General features: G+C 36.5%; 4 protein-coding genes and 1 long non-coding RNA gene across 5 annotated transcripts; 4 read left to right on the top strand and 1 right to left on the bottom strand.

The window, feature by feature from the left end:
* Window positions 1–1908: 1908 nt before the first annotated feature.
* Window positions 1909–7109, top strand: LOC104723107 (pectin acetylesterase 7). Its single transcript, XM_010441418.3, has 13 exons — window positions 1909–2215; window positions 4222–4338; window positions 4457–4539; window positions 4781–4910; window positions 5043–5122; window positions 5273–5359; window positions 5458–5582; window positions 5723–5783; window positions 5891–5944; window positions 6032–6109; window positions 6242–6347; window positions 6546–6691; window positions 6790–7109. The coding sequence occupies exons 2-13, from the start codon at window positions 4227–4229 to the stop codon at window positions 6901–6903; spliced, it is 1176 nt and encodes a 391-aa protein (XP_010439720.1). The 5' UTR covers window positions 1909–2215; window positions 4222–4226; the 3' UTR covers window positions 6904–7109.
* On the top strand, window positions 6790–8355 carry LOC104723108 (uncharacterized). The gene is made up of 5 exons (XM_010441419.2): window positions 6790–7353; window positions 7484–7553; window positions 7650–7759; window positions 7841–7955; window positions 8064–8355. The coding sequence occupies exons 1-5, from the start codon at window positions 7287–7289 to the stop codon at window positions 8161–8163; spliced, it is 462 nt and encodes a 153-aa protein (XP_010439721.2). The 5' UTR covers window positions 6790–7286; the 3' UTR covers window positions 8164–8355.
* Window positions 8356–10025: 1670 nt separating this feature from the next.
* LOC104723109 (uncharacterized) lies at window positions 10026–11055 on the bottom strand. The gene is made up of 2 exons (XR_757284.3): window positions 10423–11055; window positions 10026–10243 (listed from the first exon to the last, which is right to left on the bottom strand). It is a non-coding gene; the product is annotated as an uncharacterized LOC104723109 (long non-coding RNA).
* A 3969-nt stretch (window positions 11056–15024) lies between these two features.
* Window positions 15025–17291, top strand: LOC147933877 (uncharacterized). Its single transcript, XM_087474487.1, has one exon. The coding sequence runs from the start codon at window positions 15174–15176 to the stop codon at window positions 15579–15581; it is 408 nt and encodes a 135-aa protein (XP_087330613.1). The 5' UTR covers window positions 15025–15173; the 3' UTR covers window positions 15582–17291.
* LOC109127268 (uncharacterized) lies at window positions 15645–16247 on the top strand. Its single transcript, XM_087472366.1, has one exon. It carries the CDS (start codon window positions 15645–15647, stop codon window positions 16245–16247), a length of 603 nt encoding a protein of 200 aa, XP_087328492.1.
* Window positions 17292–24644: the final 7353 nt, after the last annotated feature.

Raw genomic sequence — 24644 nt, forward strand, 5'->3', positions numbered from 1 at the left:
AACATCACCAAAAGAATCTCCATCCTTGGTATGATTGAGAATACCTTTCAGGACAGCTTTCCGGATCTCATGGTTCTTTCCATAGGTGGACCGTAAGTAGTCCGAATGATCCTTATCATTGAACACTGACACATCTTCTCCTTCTCTCGGAACATAACTAGCTACGTTAAACAGATTTTCAGACGTTGAACAGAGCCGGCTTTAGTAACATTCTTGTAAAGCATGATCAATAAGTAACCAAAGAAAGCGATTGACTTTTTGGGTTCTACCGGCTTTGGTGGAACGATTAAACCGTTTCTTGCAGCAGCTGAAGGGAAACTTATCGTTCGCACACTCCGACCCATAGCACGAACAGCTAGTTGCAAATCATCTTGTACTTCCGGCAGTAAGAAACAGATCACTCCAAGGTAAAAGGTCGCTCTCTGGTCACTATCTGTTAGATGCTCATTCTTTGCACACTCAAGACTCAACCGAAACGCTGCATAGTTACGGTTGGCCTCTGTTGTTGCAGCAGATGTTGCATCACCAAGAATCATATCTACTTCCATGCTCATACTTTCAGTGAGAAGTTTAAAATCGAAACAGAACTACGTACTTTGTTTGTTGGCTTTAGAATAGAAGATCTCAATGATTCAGAGTTTTGAGTCGAGACATTTTATAAATACGGAAGAGATGGGAGTTGGAACGTTGATTTGAGAGACGTGACACTTCGTTACTTGTGTTGGGGTGAGTTGAGTATATTGCATGGACTCAAGTCTCATTATTGTTCACTTGGTCTTTCCAGTTTTCTTCCTCTCCGGTGGGATTAATGCAAACGGGGTGTTGTATGCGTGGTTTCAAAAACTAGTTTTTCTACCTTTTCGTGTTTCAGTTTCAACTTTAATTTTCCTATAAATATGCATTTGACTATACACATTTATCTAATTTATTTTCTTTTATACTAGTAGTATTTGTTCTCCGATTATATATAGAAATAATATAGATCTACTAATTCATGAAAGACCGACATCTCCAATTTTCACATAAATAATTCGATGAATTTTTCGCTAAGAATCTTATAATTTGGTATTGCTTATTATGCTTTTTATGCGAAACCCATATGCAATTAGTTGTGTGCTGTATCTATTATTTCATTTGCACGCGGTTTTCGGATCGATCATTTTAACTGAGATCCCTCCCCATGTAGATTTCTTTAGTTAACAATTATTCCTTCTAGTTCCTTAAAATCAAATTAACTTTTTCATATATCCATAAAATAAAACATTAAACTATGGCTTCATTTACAAATCATGTACCTATAGTTTGCTCGTGATAGTTTGATCTTATAGAGGAAGGTCTGACTTTTTAGTTTTTGTCACTTTAGCAAAAAAAAAACTCATAACATGTTTTTGGCTGTTGCGCAGCCACTCGCTCGGTGAGCAGTGTACCGACACTTTTTAGTCCTCGTGCCAAACTATACTTTTTTCTTTATTATTTAATTGTGATCAGATATTTATTTATATCTTACAAAGATAACAAGCTAAGATAAGAATGTCAAAACGACGCACGTTACTAGATTGATGATAACTTGTAAAACTAAATATCTGAACAATTATGCATAATTAGTTGTATCTTCAACTTCCAAGAATAATAATTTTACCAAACGTCGATAGTTCAATTTCTAAAGACTTTCTAACCATATAAAATGCTCTTAGGCGAGAGCCTAGGTCCAGAACTTCTTAATAATTCAAAAATAATAATAATAATAATAATTTTTATCAATTGGTTAAACTAGTTAAATCGGTAAGAACTTTTCTAATAAAAGAGAACATTTGATATATAGAAAACGAATCCTATAGAAAACAATGACGTAGTTTAGTTTCTTGACGTTGGATAACCTAGCCTGGCAAATCTACTAACACACACGCTATGCCCAGTCACAAGTATCTTATACAAAAAGAAAAAACCTTTTATACAAAGTAAAGCAGAAGAATAAAAAAAACAAAAAAGCAAATTAAAAAAGGAGAAAAAGTTTATTTTTTTATTAGCAACTTGTGGATGTATCTATATAATGAAGAAGACAACAATGGCTGGCTTCCATAAAACTTCTAAAGCTCTCTCTGTTTCAGATTCCTCTCTATCCATTTCATTAACACCAAAAGAAAAGAAAAGAAAAAAAAAACTATTCTTCTTCTCTCTAAGCAAAGAATAATTTAGAGGACTCCATTTTCATAAGGTATGCTTCGTTTTTTCTGATTTTCTTTTTTTACCTGAATTTATTGTAACCTTTTATAGTTCTGCATTTTGATCTGTACTCTGTACTTAGATTGTGTTCATTTAATAGAATTAGTTACGGCATTATAATACAATGGAATACTTATTTCGTTTTAGTCTTGTTAGTTGTTACTTCGTAGTTAGAACTAAATTACCCATTTAGGAATCAAGAAGACTGCAAATTTTATTTTCTTATCATTAATGTGAATGCCATATAAGTTTTCTCGGCGAACTGATATGATTCAACACATTTCTTTGCGATCCAACAAAATGAATATTATGATTCTGTAAACTACTATATTCTTACAAAAGACAAGATGATGTGAAAGGATGTTTTTGGTATCTAAAAATACTAATATCCCATAATAGAGATTATTAGCAATGTTCAACAACGGATTATGATAGATTTGTAATGATGATAGTAATTGTTTAGTGGTCTACACACTCTGAGCAAGGTAATAATTACAGACAACTAAAAAAGTTGGTATGAGTAAAAGCTAAAAGATTTCAAAACACGCACATGGAAGATGGATATGTCTTTTTTTGGTTTGTTTTGTTCTGGTGATTTACTTTTTAATAGTCTAAATTTTCAATAGAAGTAATAATGTCGATTAGTGGAATCCGAAAAATAATGGGATAGAATGATATGTTCATTTTACAGGATAAAATAAAATCATAATAATTGGAAATTACACTGTAACTCTGTAAGATACATGTATTGATTGGCCAAGGAAAACAAAGTATTATAAGTGGTACAATTTTGAATTTTTACCAATCACAAAAACTTTACCAAAAACTTTATTAAAAGCTTTACTTTCAGTTTTTTTTGTACAGCTTTCACGTTAAGTTCTTTTTTACAGCTTTGCACTATTTCGTAACAGTTTACAGCTTCAGCTTACAGTTTTTCTGTACAGCTTTAGCTACATTACCAATCAAACCCACAGTGTATTTTATTCCAATGGAGATATAATTCGTATAACTATTATTGATATACAAGTAATATATTTGTCAGTCCTCATGTTACTATATTAAGCCATAATTTACATTGAAAAACAAATATAAGCTTTCATTGGTAACATCGCATAATGCATAATGACAGAAAATAAAAAAAATAAAAAATCGCAGAATCAATTATTATGTCGATTGGATAAATATTGTAGAATAGCATAAACTAATTTCCAATATTAATTATACTTAAGATTAATAATTTCTTAGTATATATATTTATGTTTTTCGATATTTACACATTATAAAATAATATCACATATCATCATAGATATTAAACATTTTAAATACTACTAGAAAGTAATAGATTTATTGCAAACAAATATTATTAAAAAGTGATATGTTTGAAGGAGATGTGGTTGTAGGTGGAGAATCCATGACAACAGATTTTTTTTTTTTTGGTTCATGAATAAATGCTTTGTAATTTTTTTTTTTTTTTTGGATGATGATGTTGTTACAATTTATAGAGAGGGACGTATATGTGAACAAGTAAACTTTGTAATTAATAAGATAAGTAAAATATATTAAATGTAAGACACATTGGTTGGAAGAGTAACATTCGTTTGAATTAGTAACTTGTTGTTATTGACATGCATTAAGTTTGGTTGATTACTAGCTGTTGCTATTCTTGCTGTTGACATGCAAGGACTTCGATTATGCTGGTGTTAATTCTCCGGCAATTAATGAATAGTTAAAAGTTTAGGCAAGACAAACGGGTAAACACACACTTATTTGCCTAATCAATGTTCATGTGTATTTTTTTAGGCAAAAACGCAAGTTTAAGTTTTTGCATTTTCTGAAATATTAGGCAAAATTTTATAAATGGTAAAAAAACTAGCAGAATCGCATTAGAAAACGTCATTAGGCGATTATGCAAGTTACCAAAGCATCCAATTTTGTTTCTAATTAAAATCTGAAACTATATCGAAGCTTGTTTTTTTTATTTTGATAAAACTGTTATAGATCAAATGGGGAGGCTTAAGCAATGTTGGTCAAGTCTGCTAGTGCTGGCAGTGGTGGTGATCGGAACCGGAGCTGTTCCCATTACTTATCTCCAGAGCGCCGTGGCTAAAGGAGCCGGTAATATGCAATACCGGTTTAAATACATATTTTATTCATATACAAAAAACTGCATTTATATAATCAGGTAATTCGATAAGTTATTAAGAATATTCGCTTTTATTTTAAATTTATGTAGTGTGTTTGGATGGGAGTGCACCAGCTTACCATTTCGACAAAGGGTTTGGTTCGGGAGTTAACAATTGGATCGTCCATATGGAGGTAGGAAACTTAATATTGTGGCAAAATTTGAATCACTTAACCCATATATATTAAGTTCTTTATAGTTGTGTGATTGGTAAGAACTTAAATTTTTTTGGCGGTTATTGATCATAAACAGTTTAATGTTTATTTAATTTATCTCGCTGAAATCAAATTCAATGTAAAATATATAAAGTAAAGATGGTTGAATCGAATTTAAATGTAGTGTGTTTGTGTGTGTGTATGTTGTTTAATGTGTTAGGGAGGAGGATGGTGTACCGATGTTGCCTCATGTATTGAGCGTAAGGGTACAATGAAGGGTTCGTCCAAATTCATGAACAAAGACTTTGGTTTCTCCGGTATCTTGGGTGGCAAGCAAAGCACTAATCCAGGTCTAAACTAAAACTGTATTAAACTCTCCTATATTTTCTTTCTAATGATTTACATAAGAGCTATACTCGATTACTTGTGTCGAAATCTAGGTCTGTCTTTTCTTATTATAAGATGGGTTTTATTTTCTTTAGATTTTTACAACTGGAATAGAATCAAAGTACGATATTGCGATGGATCATCCTTCACCGGCAATGTAGCAGCTGTTAATCCGGTAATTAAGTAACTCGATTCTAATATTTGTAGATTTATTTTTTACTTTTTGGTCCCATAAATCACAATTCTTTTTGGTATAGATATAACATATTGACCACGTTTCGGATTTTAAATCCTAAATAACATGTTTATGTATGAACATATGCAGGCAAACAAGCTGTTCTTCCGTGGTGCACGAGTTTGGCGAGCAGTGGTTGATGATCTCATGGCTAAAGGAATGAAAAACGCTCAAAACGTATACTAGATCTTCATATTTCAACATGTCTCTTTTCTTTTGTATCAAAACTTTTAAAGTTCTGAACGTCTTACTGAATTATATATACAACTTTCCAGGCGATACTCTCCGGTTGTTCAGCCGGAGCATTAGCTGCGATTCTACACTGTGACACGTTCCGTGCCATACTTCCACGAACAGCTAGAGTCAAATGTGTTTCCGACGCCGGTTACTTCATCCACGGGTACGTGTACACACACATACTCTTAGTCATAAGTTTTGGCCAAAAAAACATTGAGAAACCAAACCGAAAGCTTAAACAAAAGCCGAACCAAAATTTGTTTATACCTGATCATTGTCACTGAACTGGATTTGATGAAACAGTAAAGATATCTCAGGAGGATCATACATCCAATCGTATTACAGTAAAGTCGTTGCGCTCCATGTATAGCTCTTTATCTAATTATTATCTTTTAAAGTGTTAATTCTCTTAAAATCATCAAAGCAAATCCTAAACTTATTCTTGCTTATTTTTGTTTGTTTTTTTTCCAGGGATCTGCAAAGAGTCTTCCTATTTCTTGCACATCAAAAATGAAACCAGAACTCGTATGTATACTAAATCTTGACAATTTTTTTGGGCATCTATGGAGTGCTATTAACGTACGTGTATTCTCTGATTGTCTTTTTGGGCAGTGTTTCTTCCCGCAATATGTGGTTCCTTCCATGCGAACACCGCTCTTTGTCATTAACGCCGCCTTCGATTCTTGGCAGGTACGATACATAATTACATATTACATACATGATAAGTTTATTTATACAAAAACATATTCATTTGATTGTAAAAAATATACACAAAACCGGATACATATATATATATATGAATTTGGTGATTTTTTATTTCAGATCAAGAACGTTTTGGCTCCAACTGCTGTTGATAAGAGCAAAGAGTGGAAGAATTGTAAGCTTGATCTCAAGAAATGTAGTGCCGCTCAGCTCAAAACCGTTCAAGGTGAACTAAAAAACTTCTATAACTAAACGGGATTTTGGTATTATCTGTATTCTATTTCGGTTTATGTTGGGTTAGAAGGAAGAAGTAGCTGTGTTAATTCTGAATTTTGGTTTGCTTTTTTGGATACGATCAGTCTGGTTTAATTTGATTTAAATGAATAACAAGTGATTAAACCGGATTGGTTTAAACATTCTTCAGGGTTTAGAGACCAGATGATGCGTGCATTGTCACCGGTTCACAGTACACCGTCGAGAGGATTGTTCTTGGACTCGTGTCACGCTCATTGCCAAGGCGGAAGCGCCGCTTCTTGGTCCGGTGTCAAAGGTCCCCAAGTCGCTAACACGGTAAATTACAAAGCTTTCAGAAATTTATAAAATCTTTAATTTTTTTTTATTTTAATTTCGATTTGTAATTTTGTTTCTTTTGTTTTTTTTCTTTGCAGAGAATTTCAAAAGCAGTAGGAAACTGGTTTTATGGTAGGAGTGCATTCCAGAAGATAGACTGTCCATCGCCGACTTGTAATCCCACATGTCCTGCAATCTCTACTGAAGACTAGTCGTATCATCTAAACTGTTACAATTTTTTTAAAAAAATTTCAATTAAAATCGACTTATTTGGTTTTGTTTACCAAAATCATTGCAATTTTTATATCGAGGAATAAAGGAGAGCCAAGCAAAGAGATATAAACAATTGCAATTTGTAGCAAACTTTGAATAAAAGAGTGTATTTTTACTTTGATTTAAAGATTAAATTTTGTATTAATCGAGTGTTATCTGAAAAAAAAAAAAAGTTATCAAATTAATACGAATTCCAAGAGAGAAAGAGAGAAAGAGAGAGACTGTAGTCACTCAATTTTTTTGGTGCTCTGATTCTGTAGGAAAGTAAGAGAACCCTAAAAAAAAAATCATTGCTTTACTAAAAACTTTTGGAAACGCATCGATGGATTCGGCGTTTGTGGACAGAGCTTGGGACAAATGGGTTACTACGGGTAACGTTGGTTCTTCTGGTAAAGTTCCCTCAGATTTTATCTTCTATCTCTCAGTTATGGTTTTTGGGAAGAAGAAGAAGAACCCAGAAAGAAAGAAAGATTCTTCCTTTTGGTGATTTGATTGTTGTATTTTTTTTTTTTTGTTCAGGGAATCCATTGAAGGCTGCTATTTTAATTAACTATGATCCTTCAGGACCTTCTCGTCTCGTATCAACAATGTAAAGCTAATTCATAAAACTTCATACTCTATTGCTCTGTGTTTCTGCTTCACTTATTATTAATCTTGAGGCTCAATTTTGAGTTTTATATTGCAGAGCTGAGCAAGAAGGGATTGATCTTGATCCAGTTGACTTAAAGCAGTTCATTGATTTCATGAGACGTGGCAACCTTCCTACCGAGACCTTTGTTCTTGGATCCAACGAATGTAATTTTTGTTTGCTTTTTTCTTTCTTTTGCTTGGAGTGTATTTTTGTGGTTTGATGATAATAGGATTTGGAATCTGCAGACATAATAACATCTATTCACGAGAATTGGTTTGCTGCTCGGTGCTTAAACACAACCCAGCCTGCTGGTGAAGGAGCTATTGTTATGCACACCGCGGCTTACGTGTTGGTTGCTCTGTGAGCTCACTGAACACTCTGATCTTTTATAACAGTATCTTCTTATTTCTACTTACTTTTTCAGTCCAAAACAATGATGGTTAAATTGGTTATGATTTCTTATTGCAGATATGATGGATCGATTGGATCAGCTTCTCAAGCTGTGGCTGCAGCTGATCAGTTTGCATCGCAGCTGAGTCGGAAAACTTCTAGCTTCATCTTTTGCTAAGATCACGAGTATCAATCACATTGTTGTTCTCTGTCTTTTATAGTAATCAGCTTTGGCTATGATTTGTGAAGGGTCTTTGAGTTGCAGTAACTGGTTTTTCATTTTATCTCATCTTGTGTAACTAGAACAGTCAGAAATCAATTGGTGCTCGTGAACAACTCTGCATATAAATATCACCCTGCAGTTTACCAATTAGAGCAAGTAAGTGTCCATTTCAGAACCATTATGTTGTGTGAGAACAGATCATCATCAATAAGATTAGACAAGAGATTTCTGATCAAGAACGTATACTGGAACATAGATAAACCCTCTTAGAGAAGTATAGAGAAGACTAAGTAGGGAAAAGATGCAGTCAGTATGATTAGCTGAAGTAGCAAGTATTGATAAATATTTTTTCATTCATTCTCATCTTTTATAACTAGAGATGTCAGAAATCAGTTTGGTACAATCCTGTGAACACATCATCTCAGCATGTACATTCGTTGTGGTTCAGTTCTAGACTCTAGTCCTGCAAGAATCTGGAGTTGTTGCTTTGTAATTACTGAAACTAATCAAATTTCATGAAGTACGAAACACCAGATTCTTTCTTGTCCGGCTTGTTGAATTTTGATATCTGAAGCTTCAAACTTCATGTCAGAGTATTGGCTCAGGTAATGGTAATCGTGTTTGTGAACGTCTTTGCGACATAGTGAAGAATACTAACCATTTAGAGCAACTGAGAGCTGATTACAGAACCAAATGTTTTCTAAGAACAGAGAGTTGCTTATCATGAATGAACATAAAGAAAGATTAATGGATGGATTAAATGTTAAATCAGATAATGAAGAAATTTATTAAAGAAGTTTCTAATTGTTTCAACTTTTATATTCTTTTAAAAATCATTAAAATTATATATATAAATATATATATATATATATATAATTTGTTTGCCAAAAAAAGAGAGAGAGAAAGATCCAAAAAGGAAGAAACAAGATTAGATGCCCTGACTTGTAACCATTAGTTTCTCTAGAGAACATAGAGGTTGGGTTGTGCTTGAAAGTGAAACTTCATGGCCTGACAAGAAAAAAAAAAAGAAGAAAAAGTTTGTATCACATGATGCTTTCTTGTTGTTTTTTGTTTGTATAAAATTCCAACACTTTGATCATCACTACTCACTCAGTAACCAGGGTATGCTTACAAATTGGCTTGGACTGTGTTTTTAGAAATAGAAAGGATTGTGTCTTTTTGTTGTTGTTGTTTCTATTTCTTAATTGATTCTAAATATTATTCAGATCAAAACATCTATGACAAGAATTAACATATTCTTGCAAGTACACTTAGCTAGAAAAAAAACTATAAAAGGGAAACAAATCGTTTTGCCATCATCGAGTATTTTTGTAAGATCTTGCACAATTGATTTACTTCAATTATTAATGACAACAATGCTTAAATTAACATTAAACAAAAAGACTTAAAAGAGGAGCAGCTGAAAACAAGGGACCCTGCCATTGACGAAACTGAGAACTCTTTTGACTAAATTGCTCAAATCTACTTCCCATTAGACTTGAGCACAAAATCTACAACTTTTGGTTTACTTTACAGTTCACACATACATAAATAGTGATTGTACACATTGTAATTCAGATCAAAAAAAAAATCTGTATAGAGAAAAAGATACAACAAGGTACACACTGCAGTGAAATACATAGTCTGAGACTGTTTCAACCTATTTAGATATTTAATACATACACATGATTTAATCAAACAAACAAGTAACAACCAACCAACCAACTTTATAAGTGACATTTAAAACTATGTTGTTTGGTTACGTTTAGTTTCCACTAACATCATTAATTGCACAATTTATTCCGCACTAACGGTAGTAATCGAATTGGTTCTGTTTCTTTACTACTTCCACAATCCACACCATTTGTTCTCTTTAACAAATTCAGAACATTACATTATCTCAAAATGGAAAAAAAAGAAAAAAAAGAAAAAAAAACTGAAACACTAAACAAAAGAATCTTCTTCAGTTCACATGTTTCCAATAAATCTTCTCTTCATCTCTTTTGCACAACTAACTTAACGTAATCATCGTCATCTACACAGACACATAGCGTACTGTTAATCCGTAAAAGTTTCCACTTTTATCAAAAACTCATGTATATGATAATATAACAAGTTAACAACAGCGTAAAGAGAATAACCGGTATAAACCGGACAATAGATTCGCTTCACAAAACCCAACAAAATTTGGTATAAATGAGAGTTGACTTTTGCCCTTTTTACGAGTTAAAATCGGTCACTTTGAATCTCATCATCGTCGCAACCTATCCAAAATTAAAAATAAACAAAACAATCAAATCATAAGAATTAACTGTTACAACAGATTCAATAAATCTTAGAACTAATTACACCAACAAAATCACTATCATTTCAAAACCCTAGATCTTTAAATTCAAAACAAAAACAAAGATTTCAACATTTGGGCCAACAAAACAGAGATTAATGATTATTAAAAAAAGGGTGAAATCAGATCAACAAAAACAACAGATTTAAAGATTTAAAGAAAAAATTAAGAATGTAAAAAAGAAGGAGATATATATATATATATATATATATATATATATATATTTCCAGATCTGCTGATTGGATAAGTGAGTATGGATTAGTTGCACGGTCGGGGGCTCCGATTCAGTTGATGCAAGGCGGGATCCAATCCCTGCTCACAAACCAATAAAGAAAAAGGGGGCACGTGTGTGGCTGTGTCAGCCAAATTGGTTCCCGACCTGCACCAAGCGAATCCGAGCCCGACCGTGAGAGTTGAGAGAGAGAGAGATAAAGGAGGAGAAGGAGAGATTTTAGGTTTTTATCATGTAAGAAGAAAGAAGGAAGCCCTATGAAAACAGGGACAACCTCAGCCTCAGCTGTAGTAGGGTATTTATTACAGGTTAAGACCACTCTTTCCCCGACACGTGTTCTTCTTCAAAAAGACATCTTTGCTTTTCACACTGTTGGATGGGTGGGGGGGGGATATGATAAGAGAGAAGAGAAGAGAAGATGTATTCTCCGACCTTCTATGCGAAATTACGGAAACGCCATTTAGTGATGTGAAAGTATAAACCACGTGAGTGTGATCTGTACTGTACTTGTCACGTGGACTACTTCTCCCCCCCCCCCCCACTTTTTGACTTTCTTATTTATGTTGATAATCTTTTTTGACCTTTTTCTTGTAAAAATTGGGTTAACTTTGATGGTTTAAAACCATATAAAACGATAATTAATATCTAAAAATTTCGAATTTTATTTGTATTCTATTTCTTATGTTTTTTACTATTTTGTTACTTTTTAAAATATTTAATTATCATTTTGTGTTTCATTTAGAAATAATATTTTTATAATAATCTATTTCGGCAAAGTATCGCAGCGGCGCATATTGAACGACTAAAAAAATCTATTTTTTATTTATTTTATAGTTAAAATGGTAAATTTTTGTCATTATATTTTTCTATCGGTAGTTTTAGAAACGCTAAGAAATTAAATGATTTTTAACGGTCATTTGTGATTCCAAACAAGTGAAACAACCATCCTCTGTTCCTTTTTATGGAATCAAAGATGTCGTTGTTTTTCTTGAATAAAATGTGTCGCACGTTACCGAACAAAATTAATATCATATATTCTATATCAATATATGAACATTTATTCTCAAATATTTACTTGTATAATAACACAAATGTTATCACATAACAAATTAAAATCACTACAATAGTTTCATTGTATTCGTTAAAATCTATTTTAGATATGTAAAAATGTACCATATTACACGTTATTTTTTATTTTTAATTTCAAATTTCTTTTCGTTAAAACTAGGTATTCTCGCTCTTATCGTACATACTCTTCAGATGATCTAATGATGATAGTTTCAGCTTTCTCTTCTCGTTTTGGTTATGTCTTTGTTCATGTCAATGTTGTAGCCGGTTTGTTTTCAGGTTTATTTCTTTTTACAACATTTAAGTCCATGAATGGAATAAGTTTTTAAATTGGTTTTTAGTTTTTGGTTTTTATATTTTAGTTTTTTTTCTTCTAAATTTGGTTTTTCTTTTTTTGCTAAAAATTCTTAAAAATTAAAAAAAATTTGAAAAATGACTCACGATTAGGAAAACTAATATAAGATGGTTTTTGGTTTCTCTTTATAAATGGGTAAAATCTCCCAAAAACTAGATTTGCTTTTTTTAGGAAAACCAATTGTATAAAATCTTGAATGGCAAGAAACTATATTTTTAGAAAATCAAAAACCAAAATCTAGTTAAAAACTTGTAAACATTCAAGGCTTAAGTCTTGTTAGTTTTTTTCGAAGTCTTCAGGATCTTATGAAAAGTTTGTGAGAGTGTCTATGATTTATATATTATGTTTTAAGTTTTTAAATTTTGGTTTTTTTTCTATTATACGTTGCATTTTCTTTTTTTTAGAGTTATATTTTCGAAAAAGGGAAAAAAACTAAAAAATACCTCATCTATTTTTTATTTGGATGTTTAATACCTGGTTTTTTTTTGTTGGAAGAATAATACCCAGATTAATAAAAACGTGTCAAATAATACCTCAAGAATTAAATATTGTTATTTTCCTACTTACGATTTCTTAACAAAAAATAAATTCCAGTTTTACCCATATTCATTTCTATTATTTTTTAATTTATAAATAACCTTAAATTAATTTTTAATTTTTGCATAAAAAAGTAATTGTTAATATTTCATTTTACCACTATTTTTATTAAAAAACAGATTTCTATTTTATTTCTTTAATTATTTTTAATATTACATTTTATTACCATTTAAAATAGAAAAACTCAAATAAATTAATCAGAAGAATAACTATGATTTTTCAAAACCGTTATCGACTTTGTTTTTTTTTTTCTAATCGTTATTGACTTTGTTTTGTCCATTCAACGAAATTTCACTGTAATTCCCAAGCATTAACCAGCTGCAAGATTCTGAATTTTTTTAAACCCAAATCAGAAATTTTGAATTGAGATATACAAACAAAAGTACGTTATTTTGCCTTCTCTGTCACGTGAGGTGGAAGCTGTAATGCGGCTGTACCGGTGGAAAATCGATGAATTTTTGAATTGATTTGTGAAGCATCGGTGATGGAGATAACCCCATCGTCGCCACACTGTTGCTTCGATCAAATTTGGGCGATTTTGGCTGGACCAACGGCAAAATCAAAGGCTCGTTGGTCGGATCCAACAGAAAAAAAAGAGAGATGAGTGAGGGAAGAGACATGAAAGAAAGAAACAGATTGGTCGAGATAAAGGGATTGATAGCCTCTCGTCGTTTTTCTTCTCCCACACAATTTCAGTTTTAGGGTTTATGTGTATTTGGGAATTTGGACATTAATCTGATCGGGATTTGGTTTGGTTTGATAATTATTGGATTTGTTTTTCTTATTCACGAAACATTGAGAAATCTTAAAACTTTTTTTTTAAATTTTGGAGAAAATAAAATATAAATATTTTTTGAATTAAAATAAATAAAATAGTGATATAATGAAATATTTATAACAATTATATTTGTTTATTTAAAAACATAAAATTAATTTAGTGTTATTTATAAATTAATAGTTAATAGAAATGAATAGGGGTAAAACTGGAGTTTATTTTTTGTTAAGAAATTGTAAGTAGGAAAATGACAACATTTAATTCTTGAGATATTAAATTACTCGTTTTTTTTAATCTGGGTATTATTTTTCCAACCAAAAAAGGCCAGGTATTAAACATCCAAATTAAAAATAGATGAAGTATTTTTTTAGCTTTTTTCCCTTTCGAAAAATAAGGTTCTGCAAGCTACAATTATATATTCCCTTCGTTTTTTAATTTGACTTTTAAATTGTGCATACAAATTAAGATTTTTTTTTTCTAAACTAAAACATCATTTAATATATACATAAACACGAGTCAACCAATGGCAAAACAATTTCCATAATATAAATTATTTAAACAAATAAAAATTAATTTGTTTTACATTGGAAAATTGATATTTGAAAAGATCATCCAATTTAAAACATAAAATTTTAGCTAAAAGATCAAACAAAAATCATCGTGTATTTCATTGTTAGGTTTTAGTAAAACTCAAATGATAAACAAACAAAAAAAAACTAGTAAAGTTGTAAGAGAGGAGCACCTTAACATTGAATTAATAGTTTATCAAATACTTTAGCCTAAATGCTCCTCCATAAATGAATTTATTATAACCGTCCCATATGTTTTTTTGATCAAAATGAATAACCTTGAGTGCTCTTTATATCGGAATATTCGGAGAGATTAGAACAGAGGATATTCAGAAATTTGTTAGTATTGTATTCATGAAAACATTAATGGTCACCAAATATTCACGTTGAAATTATTCTTCTATTAAAAATACGAAACTAAGAATATGATTCTATTTCTGTGATAGTAGACATATGTGCTCAGTCTATTTCGTTGTATAGATTCTAGACCACTCTAATGAATATATGAATGTGAATTGAGTTATGGTATTTTTGCACTCTTTTACGGCACCGACAGTTTCATTTTTCTTCCATCTTAAAACTGACCGACAATTCCCACCACCCGTTACATGATTTTCCGCTACACTTTTTGACCATGCAATGCAATACTTCCAATTTCAGTTTTGAAAAAAGTCTGAAAAAAGCTCATAGAATAATTTTATTTTATACATTTTCCATATGGGTAGTAGGAGTGAATTAGTTGAGCCCGTTTTGGTTATTTAATTGTAATTAGATATCGGTTTAGGATAGTTCGGTTTACTGTAATTAGATGTGTATAACACATCTTGTAAAGTTTGTTACAATCAATAAGAGAAGAAAAGTATTCGACAAATCTCTTTGCTCTCAAACTCTATTATGGTATCAGAGCAATTCTTCCGCAATTCTCTGTGATTTCATCATCTTCTTCTTCAAATTCCTCATAATTTCACCGGTAAAACACTTTGATCATCATCGGATCTACTTCCGCTTCTTTGATTTTTGTGAAAATGGTGAAGAAAGGGGAAAATTTGAGAAATCGAAGTGAAACACCTGAGATTGAAGCATCTGCAGTGAGGATCACTTGCGGATCTGCTGTTGTTGAAGATCCAGAGGTGGAAATGGCAAAACAACAACGTTCTCTTAGATCGGATGGATATGGAGGTCATGGAACTATGTCGAGGTCATCAGAAGCTTCTGATAGTCCATTAAGTCTTCAATCCTCCGATCATCCAGGTTTGATGATTGTTGCTCATACTCTCGATGGAACTAATTACAATAGCTGGTCTATAGCGATGAGGATTAGTCTAGATGCTAAGAACAAGCTTAGTTTCATTGATGGATCGTTGCCTAGGCCAAGCGAGAGTGATTATGATTTCAAGATCTGGAGTAGATGCAATAGTATGGTGAAGTCATAGATTCTAAATGTTGTGAGTAAGGAGATATATGATAGTATACTCTATTACCAAGATGCTGTTGAGATGTGGAATGATTTGTTCACAAGATTCAAAGTGAAAAATCTTCCAAGGAGGTATCAGCTTGAACAGGTAGTGATGACTCTGGGACAAGATCAGCTTGATTTATCTAGCTACTTCACGAAGAAGAAAACATTGTGGGAACAGCTAGTGAACACAAAGTCAAGAACTGTGAAGAGATGTGATTGTGACCAGGTCAAAGAACTACTTGAAGAAGTTGAAACAAGTAGAATCATCCAGTTTCTTATGGGGTTAAGTGATGATTTTAACAATATCAGAAGTCAGATATTGAATATGAAGCCTCAGCCAGGATTGAATGAGATCTACAACATATTGGATCACTATGAGAGTCAGAGAGTAGTAGGGGTATCTACTAGACCAATTTCAAACCCCATTGCTTTTCAATCTCAAGCTGTGATCCCGGATCCGAATTCGATTTTGCTAGCTCAAGGAAATTTTCAGAAGCCAAAGTGTTCTCATTGCTCTCGTATTGGACATACCGCGGATAAGTGTTACAAAATCCATGGGTATCCTCCAGGTCATCCAAGGGCAAAGAAGAACAACTATGTGGGAAGCACAAATCTTGCTAGCACTTGTCAGATAGAATAAATCAAAGATCAATCTAAGGAGAATATCAGTGAGGACATGTCTAAGGAACAGCTCCAACAAATGATCTCTTATTTGAGCACTAAGCTCCAATCTTCAATTGTCACTTCATGCCCTGAGAAAGCCATAGCTTCGACTTCTGCTCCTATACCAACTATCTCACAGATATCTGGTACATTTCTCTCTTTATATGATCTTACTTTCTATGACATGTTGACTTCTTCTATACCTCATGAAACTGAGTTGTCTTTTAGAGCTTGGGTCATAGATTCAGGAGCTAGTCACCATGTTACACATGAAAGAGGTCTTTATAGAGACTATAGATCTTTAGATAAAACCTTTGTTAGATTACCCAATGGTCAAACAGTTAAGATATAAGGTATTTGGCAACATTCAGCTTGCGGATCTATTAGCCCTTCATAATGTGTTGCATATACCTGAGTTTAAATTCAGTTTATTGAGTGTTAGTGTTGTCACTAAATCTTTGAAATCTAAAGTAAGCTTTACTTCCGATGAATGCATAATACAAGCTCTTACTCAGAACCTAATGATTGGGAAAGGTAGTCAAGTCACCAATCTATATGTTTTGAGTCAGGATAAATCACTGGTTAACATGTCTTGTTCTGCATTTCAAGGTAAGTCAGTTTGCTCTGTTTCTAATAATGACTCTGATGTATGGCAACAGAGATTAGGACATCCGTCTATAGCTAAAGTAGAAACTCTATCTCAAATTCTGTTGTTACCAAAATCTAAAATAAATAAAAAGAAAACTCATTGTCATGTTTGTCATTTGTCAAAACAAAAGCATTTACCTTTTAAGTCCATGAATCATATGAAAGAAAAGGCATTCGAATTGATTCATATTGATACTTAGGGTCCGTTTTCAGTTCCAACTGTAGATGGTTATCGCTATTTTTTGACAATAGTAGATGATTTCAGTCGTGCTACTTGGCTATATATGTTAAAACAAAAATCTGATGTCTTACATGTTTTTCCTGGTTTTCTTAAATTGATTGAAACTCAATACAATTCTAGAGTCTGTTCTGTGAGGTCTGATAATGCACATGAATTGAAATTTACTGTTTTTTACTCTCAAAATGGAATTAAAGATTTTCATTCATGTCCTAAGACACATGAACAAAATTCGGTTTTAGAAAGGAAGCATCATCATTTGTTGAATGTAGCCAGAGCCCTTATGTTCCAATCAGGAGTTCCTATAGAATATTGGGGTGATTGTGTTCTTACAGCTGTTTTCCTTATAAATAGATTACCCTCTCAAGTCCTAGGAAATAAGACTCCTTATGAACGTTTAACCTCTAAAATCCCAGACTATCATAGTCTTAAGGCTTTTGGGTGTCTGTGTTATTGTTCTACATCAAGTCTAGAACTAAGATTGATCGTAGAGCTAAAGCTTGTATATTTTTAGGTTATCCCTCAGGTTATAAAGGTTACAAGCTATTAGATATAGAGACATACTCAATTTCATTTTGTAGACATATTATTTTTTTTGAGGATATCTTTCCTTTTGCATCATCCACTATCTCGGATGATGCGAAGACCTTCTATCCTCATATTACTCTCCCTGCACAAATCACCGATGATCAATTGCCTCTAGTGCAATCATCTTCTGATGCTCCTCAACATCATGACGAGTCATCATCCATGGTTTCTGTTCCTTATGAACTTAAACCAACTCGACAGAGAAAACTGCCTTCCCATTTGCAGGATTTTCATTGTTATAATAATAATACTCTTACTATAAGTACACCACAAAAGACTTCTCCTTATCCATTAGAAAAATATATTTCATATTCATATCAATCTCAGCCTTTTTGTGCTTTTATTAATATCATTTCAAAGTCAAAAATTCCTACTCGATATTCAGAAGCTCGGCTGGACAAGGTATGGGTTGATGCAGTGGGAAAGGAGATTGGTGCTTTTATAAGAACTGAAACTTGGAGTTTTGGTGACTTACCTGAAAGACCCCGACCCCGGACCATCTATGGCCGGAGAGGTTCTCTCGTCCCATGACACTACTTAGTCATATTTTAGGGCCCATTCTTTAAACAATATTCATTCGCTTATTCTGTGATTCATTACATAGAGTCTATATGATATAATACTTAGAGTAAAGCAAACATTCGATATTGTATTAAGTAATCAAAGGATTCGATACGAGGTTGCATAATAAGCTAGTACAAGTTGTATAATCGATCCTAACTACCAATAACACCACCACTCATCTTCCTGGCCATGAGTCTCGCGCCTAAGCACTTTCTTTCCCGCGATCACCTTCCTTTCCTGAAACCCAAGTAGCCATCAATAACATTTCTCTTAGGCCATGCATGGCCGTACAATGTCATGCAATGCATGATAAGTCATAATATCAGTCCAGTACAGCAGTTGGCCAGTAGAGAGTTATCCCGTGCATCAGTTCGACGGTGTACCCAGGTATATGTACAGGTACCGGGCCAACTGCCGAGCCGCGTTTACTTTTCTCCGACCATACTGTCCGTACATGGACACTCCGAGTGGTACGCTGATCGGTAGGGAGGTAGCATGCGCATCAGTTCGGTCGTATCACGGTGAACCTAGTGGTCCCCGATCCACTTCCGAGCCGCACCCCCTTATCTCTGATCAACTAGACCAACCAAAGCATATAAATGCTTATGCAGATGCAACTACCCCGTTCCCCAGAGCCCATAAGGTCGGTATTGTACCGTACCTCTGACCCTTAGGCCTTACCGCCAAACTCTATATCTCGGAACCTTCTTCTCTATCTTATACTCGAACTCGAGTTTTTAGTATGTGTTTCCTGTTTCCGATGTGTGTTCTAAATGAGAGAAATGCCCTCTTTATATAGGGTCTTGGGCCGCGGTTTTGGCCACAAAAGGCACCCTTCGGACGAATCCGTTTAATCGCTCATGTTTGCTCGTGTACGCTTGGCCATACCCGTTCAACCGTGCGTTTTCGGTCACGAGCTCCCCAGCTGACCCGTACACCGTCCACTACCGTCCAGCTAGTCGAGCTGGGTTGAGCTGGGTCGAGCTGGGTCGAGCTCCATGGCAGGTGGTCTAGCTGACACTAGCTGGTCGAGCTGTCCGCAGCTGGCCGGGAACTGTCAACAGCTGGCCGAGAGCTGTCCGCAGCTGGCCGAGAGCTGTCTGGAGCTGATCGATCTTTGTCCCATACTTGGCTTGTTTTTCCCCATACTTGGCTTGTTTTTCCCCTATTATCCCGGACCAAGCCACAGCCTACGATCCTATTCAGGATCGCGGGCATTACAAGTCTCCCCCCCCTTGAAAGGGATTCGTCCCCGAATCCGGATCAAGTTGATCTTCACCCATCTCCTTAAAGCACTTAGGATAATCAGCCTTCATCTTGTTTTCTGTCTCCCAAGTAGCTTCTTCTCTCTCCACCGCAGTTCCACAAGATCTTTACCATGTTCATCTTATTCCTGCGCAATTCCTTTGCCATTCGATCAATGATCCGAATAGGTGTTGCTTCTACCGTCAAGTTTTCTTGCAACTCGGATGGGACATCTTCGACTACCTCATCCTCTTCACTTAGGCATTACCGAAGTTGTGATACATGGAAAACCTTGTGGAAAGCGTCTAACTTCGGTGGTAACTCCAGTTTGTATGCCACTGCACCTACTCGTTCAATCACCTTGTATAGACCAACATACCTTGGGCTCAACTTTTTTCTCTTAGTGAAACGCCCTTTCCCCTTGTCTGTCATGGCTTTAAGATACACCAGGTCGCCCACTTCAAACTCTAACTCCTTCCGGCGCGTGTCCCCATAACTCTTCTGTCGGTTTTGGGCTTCCTTCAACTTGATTTTCAAGAACTTTAACTTGTCGACCGTTTCGTCCACAATCTCTAGTCCGAATAACGTCCGTTCCCCAACCGGCGTCTAGCACAAAGGCGTTCAACATGCCCGGCCATACAACGCTTCATAAGGCGACATTGCGATACTAGCTGGGTAGCTTTTTTGTATGCGAATTCCACCAAGTTTAGGTAATTTTCCCAGCCTCCGCCCCAATCCAGTACACATGCTCGCAACATGTCCTCGAGCATTTGAATTGTTCTCTCGGACTGCCCGTAAGTCTGTGGATAGTACGCTGTACTCAAGTTCACCCTTGTTCCCAGGGCCTTATGAAAAGTTTTTCCAGAAGAGCGAGGTAAACCGTGTATCATGATCCGAGACAATGCTCACCGGCACTCCGTGAAGCCGGACAATCTCCTCGATGTATCTGACCACGATCACCTGGGCTCCATTTGTTTCTGCGAGTGCGATGAAATGCGCAGATTTGGTCAATCTATCTACCACCACCCAGACCGCATCGTGCTTTTGCTTACTCATAGGCAATCCGGTCACAAAGTCCATCGTCACATGATCCCATTTCCATTCCGACATGGGTAAACTTTGGACTAAACCGCTTGGCACCTGATGCTCGACCTTGACGAGTTGACAAGTTTTACACTTGGTAACCCACACGGCCACATCTTTTTTCATTCCCTTCCAGTGATAATATCGTTTCAGATCGCGATACATCTTGGTCGAACCAGGGTGGATCGAGAACTTAGACTGGTGCGCTTCCCTTAGAATTTCGTCCCTTATCTCCTTACTTTGCGGCACACACACTTGTCCATTCACCACAATGGTTCCATTGTTCGATGTTTGGAACTCAGTCTTATTATTCTCCGCCCAACCCTTAAGTTTCTCGTCTTTTTCTTGAGCCAAACGAAATCTACTAAGTAGATCCGGTTGATCAGCTGCTCCTAAGCCCAATGGCTCCACTTCACGCGACAATGCATATAAATGCAAGATCCCCAGCATATAAACCAATGCTTCTTGATTTTTCTCAGCTTCCACATCGAAGCGTCTCCTACTCAAGGCATACGCAACCTGATTCGCCTTTCCCGGATGATAGGCATTATCTAAGTCTTAGTCCGCGACAAACTCCATCCACCGTCTTTGCCTTAGATTTAACTATGGCTGGGTGAATATGTATTTTAGACTCTTGTGGTCGGTGAAGATTTGAACTTTGGGTCCATAGAGATATGAACGCCAAATCTTCAACGCGAACACCACCGCGGCCATCTGTAAGTCGTGCGTTGGGTAATTTCCCTCGTGCTTACGCAATTGCCTTAAAGCATATGCGATTACACTACCCTTTTGCATTAGCACACAACCTAGCCCGGTTATAGAGGCGTCGGTGTACACCACGTACGATTCATCCGCTTTCGGCAACACCAGTACCGGAGCACTTGTGAGCATCGCCTTCAACTCGGAGAAACTTTTCTCGCATTCCTCCATCCATAGAAACTTGGTATCTTTCTCCGTCAATCGCGTCATCGGCTCAGACATACTCGCAAAGCCCTTGACAAATATTCGGTAATAACCCGCCAACCCGAGAAAATTTCATTTCTCGGTGGCATTCTTCGGACGCGGCCAGTCCTTTATTGACTTGATCTTTTCCGGATCCACCGACACTCCTTGGTCCGAGACAATGTGTCCAACGAATCCAACACTCTTTTGCCAGAACGAGCATTTGCTTAACTTTGCAAAAAGCTTTTGCTCCCTTAACAGCTCCAGGACTGCCCTTAAGTGATTCTGATGAGTCTCCAAATCCTTCGAGTAGACAAGTATGTCATCAATGAAGATGATTACAAACTCGTCTAAGAATTCTCGGAAGACACCATTCATCATCTTCATGAAGGCTGTCGGTGCATTGGTCAGTCAGAACGGCATGACCACAAACTCAAAGTGGCCGTACCTCGTCCGAAAAGCCATTTTCCGAATGTCCGATGGTTCTATCGGAATTTGATGGTACCCCGAGGCCAAGTATATCTTCGAGAACCACTTTGCACCTTGGAGATTATCCAACAGCTCATCTATCCGGGGCAATGGTACTTATTTTTCACTGTCACCCTATTCAGCCCTTGGTAATCGATGCATAGCCTGAAGCTACCATGCTTTTTCTTTACAAACAAGACCGGCGCACCCCATGGTGAACTACTTAGTCTGATAAATCCTTTCTCCAACAATTCTCCCAATTGTTTCTTTAACTCCGCCATTTCTGCTGGTGCCATCCGGTAAGGCGCTTTAGATATAGGGGTCGTCCCCAGTTCCAGCTCGATGGTGAACGAATCTGATTTATCCGGCGGCACTCCCCGTACCGCTTCAAACACATCGGCAAACTCGTTGGCTATCGGAATATCATCCAGTTCCGTATTTTTCCCAACTTCCCTCGTTGTGATTGTGGCTAAGTATGCCTCACAACCTTTCTCCAGCATCCTTTCCGCCTGGATTGCCGAGATGATCAAACTTCCCGAAGTTGATATTATTCCCTGGAATCTCAATGTTCCTTCCTTTCTCTCAAAGTTTACTCTCCCTCGGTGGTAGTCAATGTGGGTCTTGTACTTTTCCAACCAGTCCATTCCCAACACCATTGATGATGACCGAGATGCCGCAAATCACACCGTACAGGTACATCACCTGCCTGCCGGCTGCTCGGACCAATCCATATCGTGGCTAAGTATGCCTCACAACCTTTCTCCAGCATCCTTTCCGCCTGGATTGCCGAGATGATCAAACTTCCCGAAGTTGATATTATTCCCTGGAATCTCAATGTTCCTTCCTTTCTCTCAAAGTTTACTCTCCCTCGGTGGTAGTCAATGTGGGTCTTGTACTTTTCCAACCAGTCCATTCCCAACACCATTGATGATGACCGAGATGCCGCAAACCACACCGTACAGGTACATCACCTGCCTGCCGGCTGCTCGGACCAATCCATATCCGGTGCTTGGTTCTCATCTGAACCCACCTTTCCCTATCATTTCTGGGCTCACAAAACAGTGTGTGGCCCCCGAATCAAACAAGGTGTGCGTTTCCACACCGCCTATACTTAAAGTCCCTACACATTCCTCTAGAATGCTAAGTACCCATATCCCCCATTCACATGCATTATGATGCTATGTAATGCACAAATTGAACTTAGAAAGGTTCTCGTTACATACCAGTAATCGCCCTGAAATTCCCAGCGGCACTTTCCTCGGATAGCTCATACACGCGTGGTGCAACAGCCTGTCTCTTTGGTGGTGGCGGTAAGGATTCCTCGCCACGGTTTCCACGTTGATGGGTTTGTCTTCCTTCATCAAGCTTCAAACATTCCCTCCTAAAATGTCCCTCTTTCCCGCACAAGTGGCAGGACCTTGGCCCATTGCCATTTTCCATCCTTGGACAGTTCCGGATCTCATGATCCTTACTTCGAGAGCGACCGAATGCACCCTCGGCCTTCGAGCAAGAACCGCTGTGGTACTTTCTGCAAGTCTTGCAATCCCCATACTTAGCTTCGGACCTTGCGTTATCCACCTTTTCCCATTTCCTTTTTTGGTCGGTGGTTTTGGCTGGGTGGGTCGAACGCGAAGAAACTCTCTCGCGTTTAAGCTGTTTCTCCTCCTCTATCCCAACTTCAATCATGACCGCCCTTTCTACTACTTACACGACTGAGTTAAAGACACCGTTCACACAATGGTTGCGGATGTCCACCCTTAGTCCGCGGATAAAGCGAAAAACTTGTGCTTTCTCATCCTCGATTTCCTTACCCACAAAGCGCCTAAGGCGACTGAATTCAGCATCATACACACGTACTGTCATATCCCCTTGTACCAGGTTCAGGTACACACTTTCCAGTCGGTCCCAAGCCTTCGGGGGAAAGAATTTCTTGTTGAATTCTATCTCAATGTCCGCATAGGTTAGGACTTGACCACATGTACGTTTCTCAACCGATACCCACCAATCATGTGCTTCCTCTTCAAGGAAATGGACCGCAATGTCCTTTTGATACTCCTCCGGGCAGCGAGTGGAGTTAAAGTTTCTTAAAAGTCGACTCCTCCACTCGTCAGCCACGATCAGATCCGTACTTCTCGGGAAATGTTTTGTCCTAAGTCTTGAGACATGCTCCAACGCATGCAAGTAGTCCTTTCTCTTTCTCGGAGAATCTTCAGGACTTACTCCGATGGTCCCCGTAACAATCTTGCTACGTACCGTTGGTACCACAGGATCTGGTACCAACGCCTTTGTGAGCACGTCCAGCTGTGCCATCATGGCCTTCATTGTTTCCCACTGTTCCTGGGACGATGGTACGGCATTTGGTTGCCCATTCACGTCCGTAGCACCGCTACTCTCCGGCTTATCATTATCCGGTTGTTTCTCTCCAATCTCAGGTCCGGCTGGATTCTGAGTGTTCGTGTTCCCTGCGTCCACATCGACTAGTGTCTCCGCGGCGCCAATGGTCTCATCGGCCACTTACTTGCCCTTCTTTTTCTTTTCCTTGCTGCTCTTACCCATCTGCCAAACTCATGCATATTAGTCACAGTTAAGTTAAATAAA

Source organism: Camelina sativa, chromosome 11 (genome assembly GCF_030686135.1).
Source record: "Camelina sativa cultivar CO46 ecotype springtype chromosome 11, ASM3068613v1".
Classification (NCBI taxonomy): domain Eukaryota; kingdom Viridiplantae; phylum Streptophyta; class Magnoliopsida; order Brassicales; family Brassicaceae; genus Camelina; species Camelina sativa.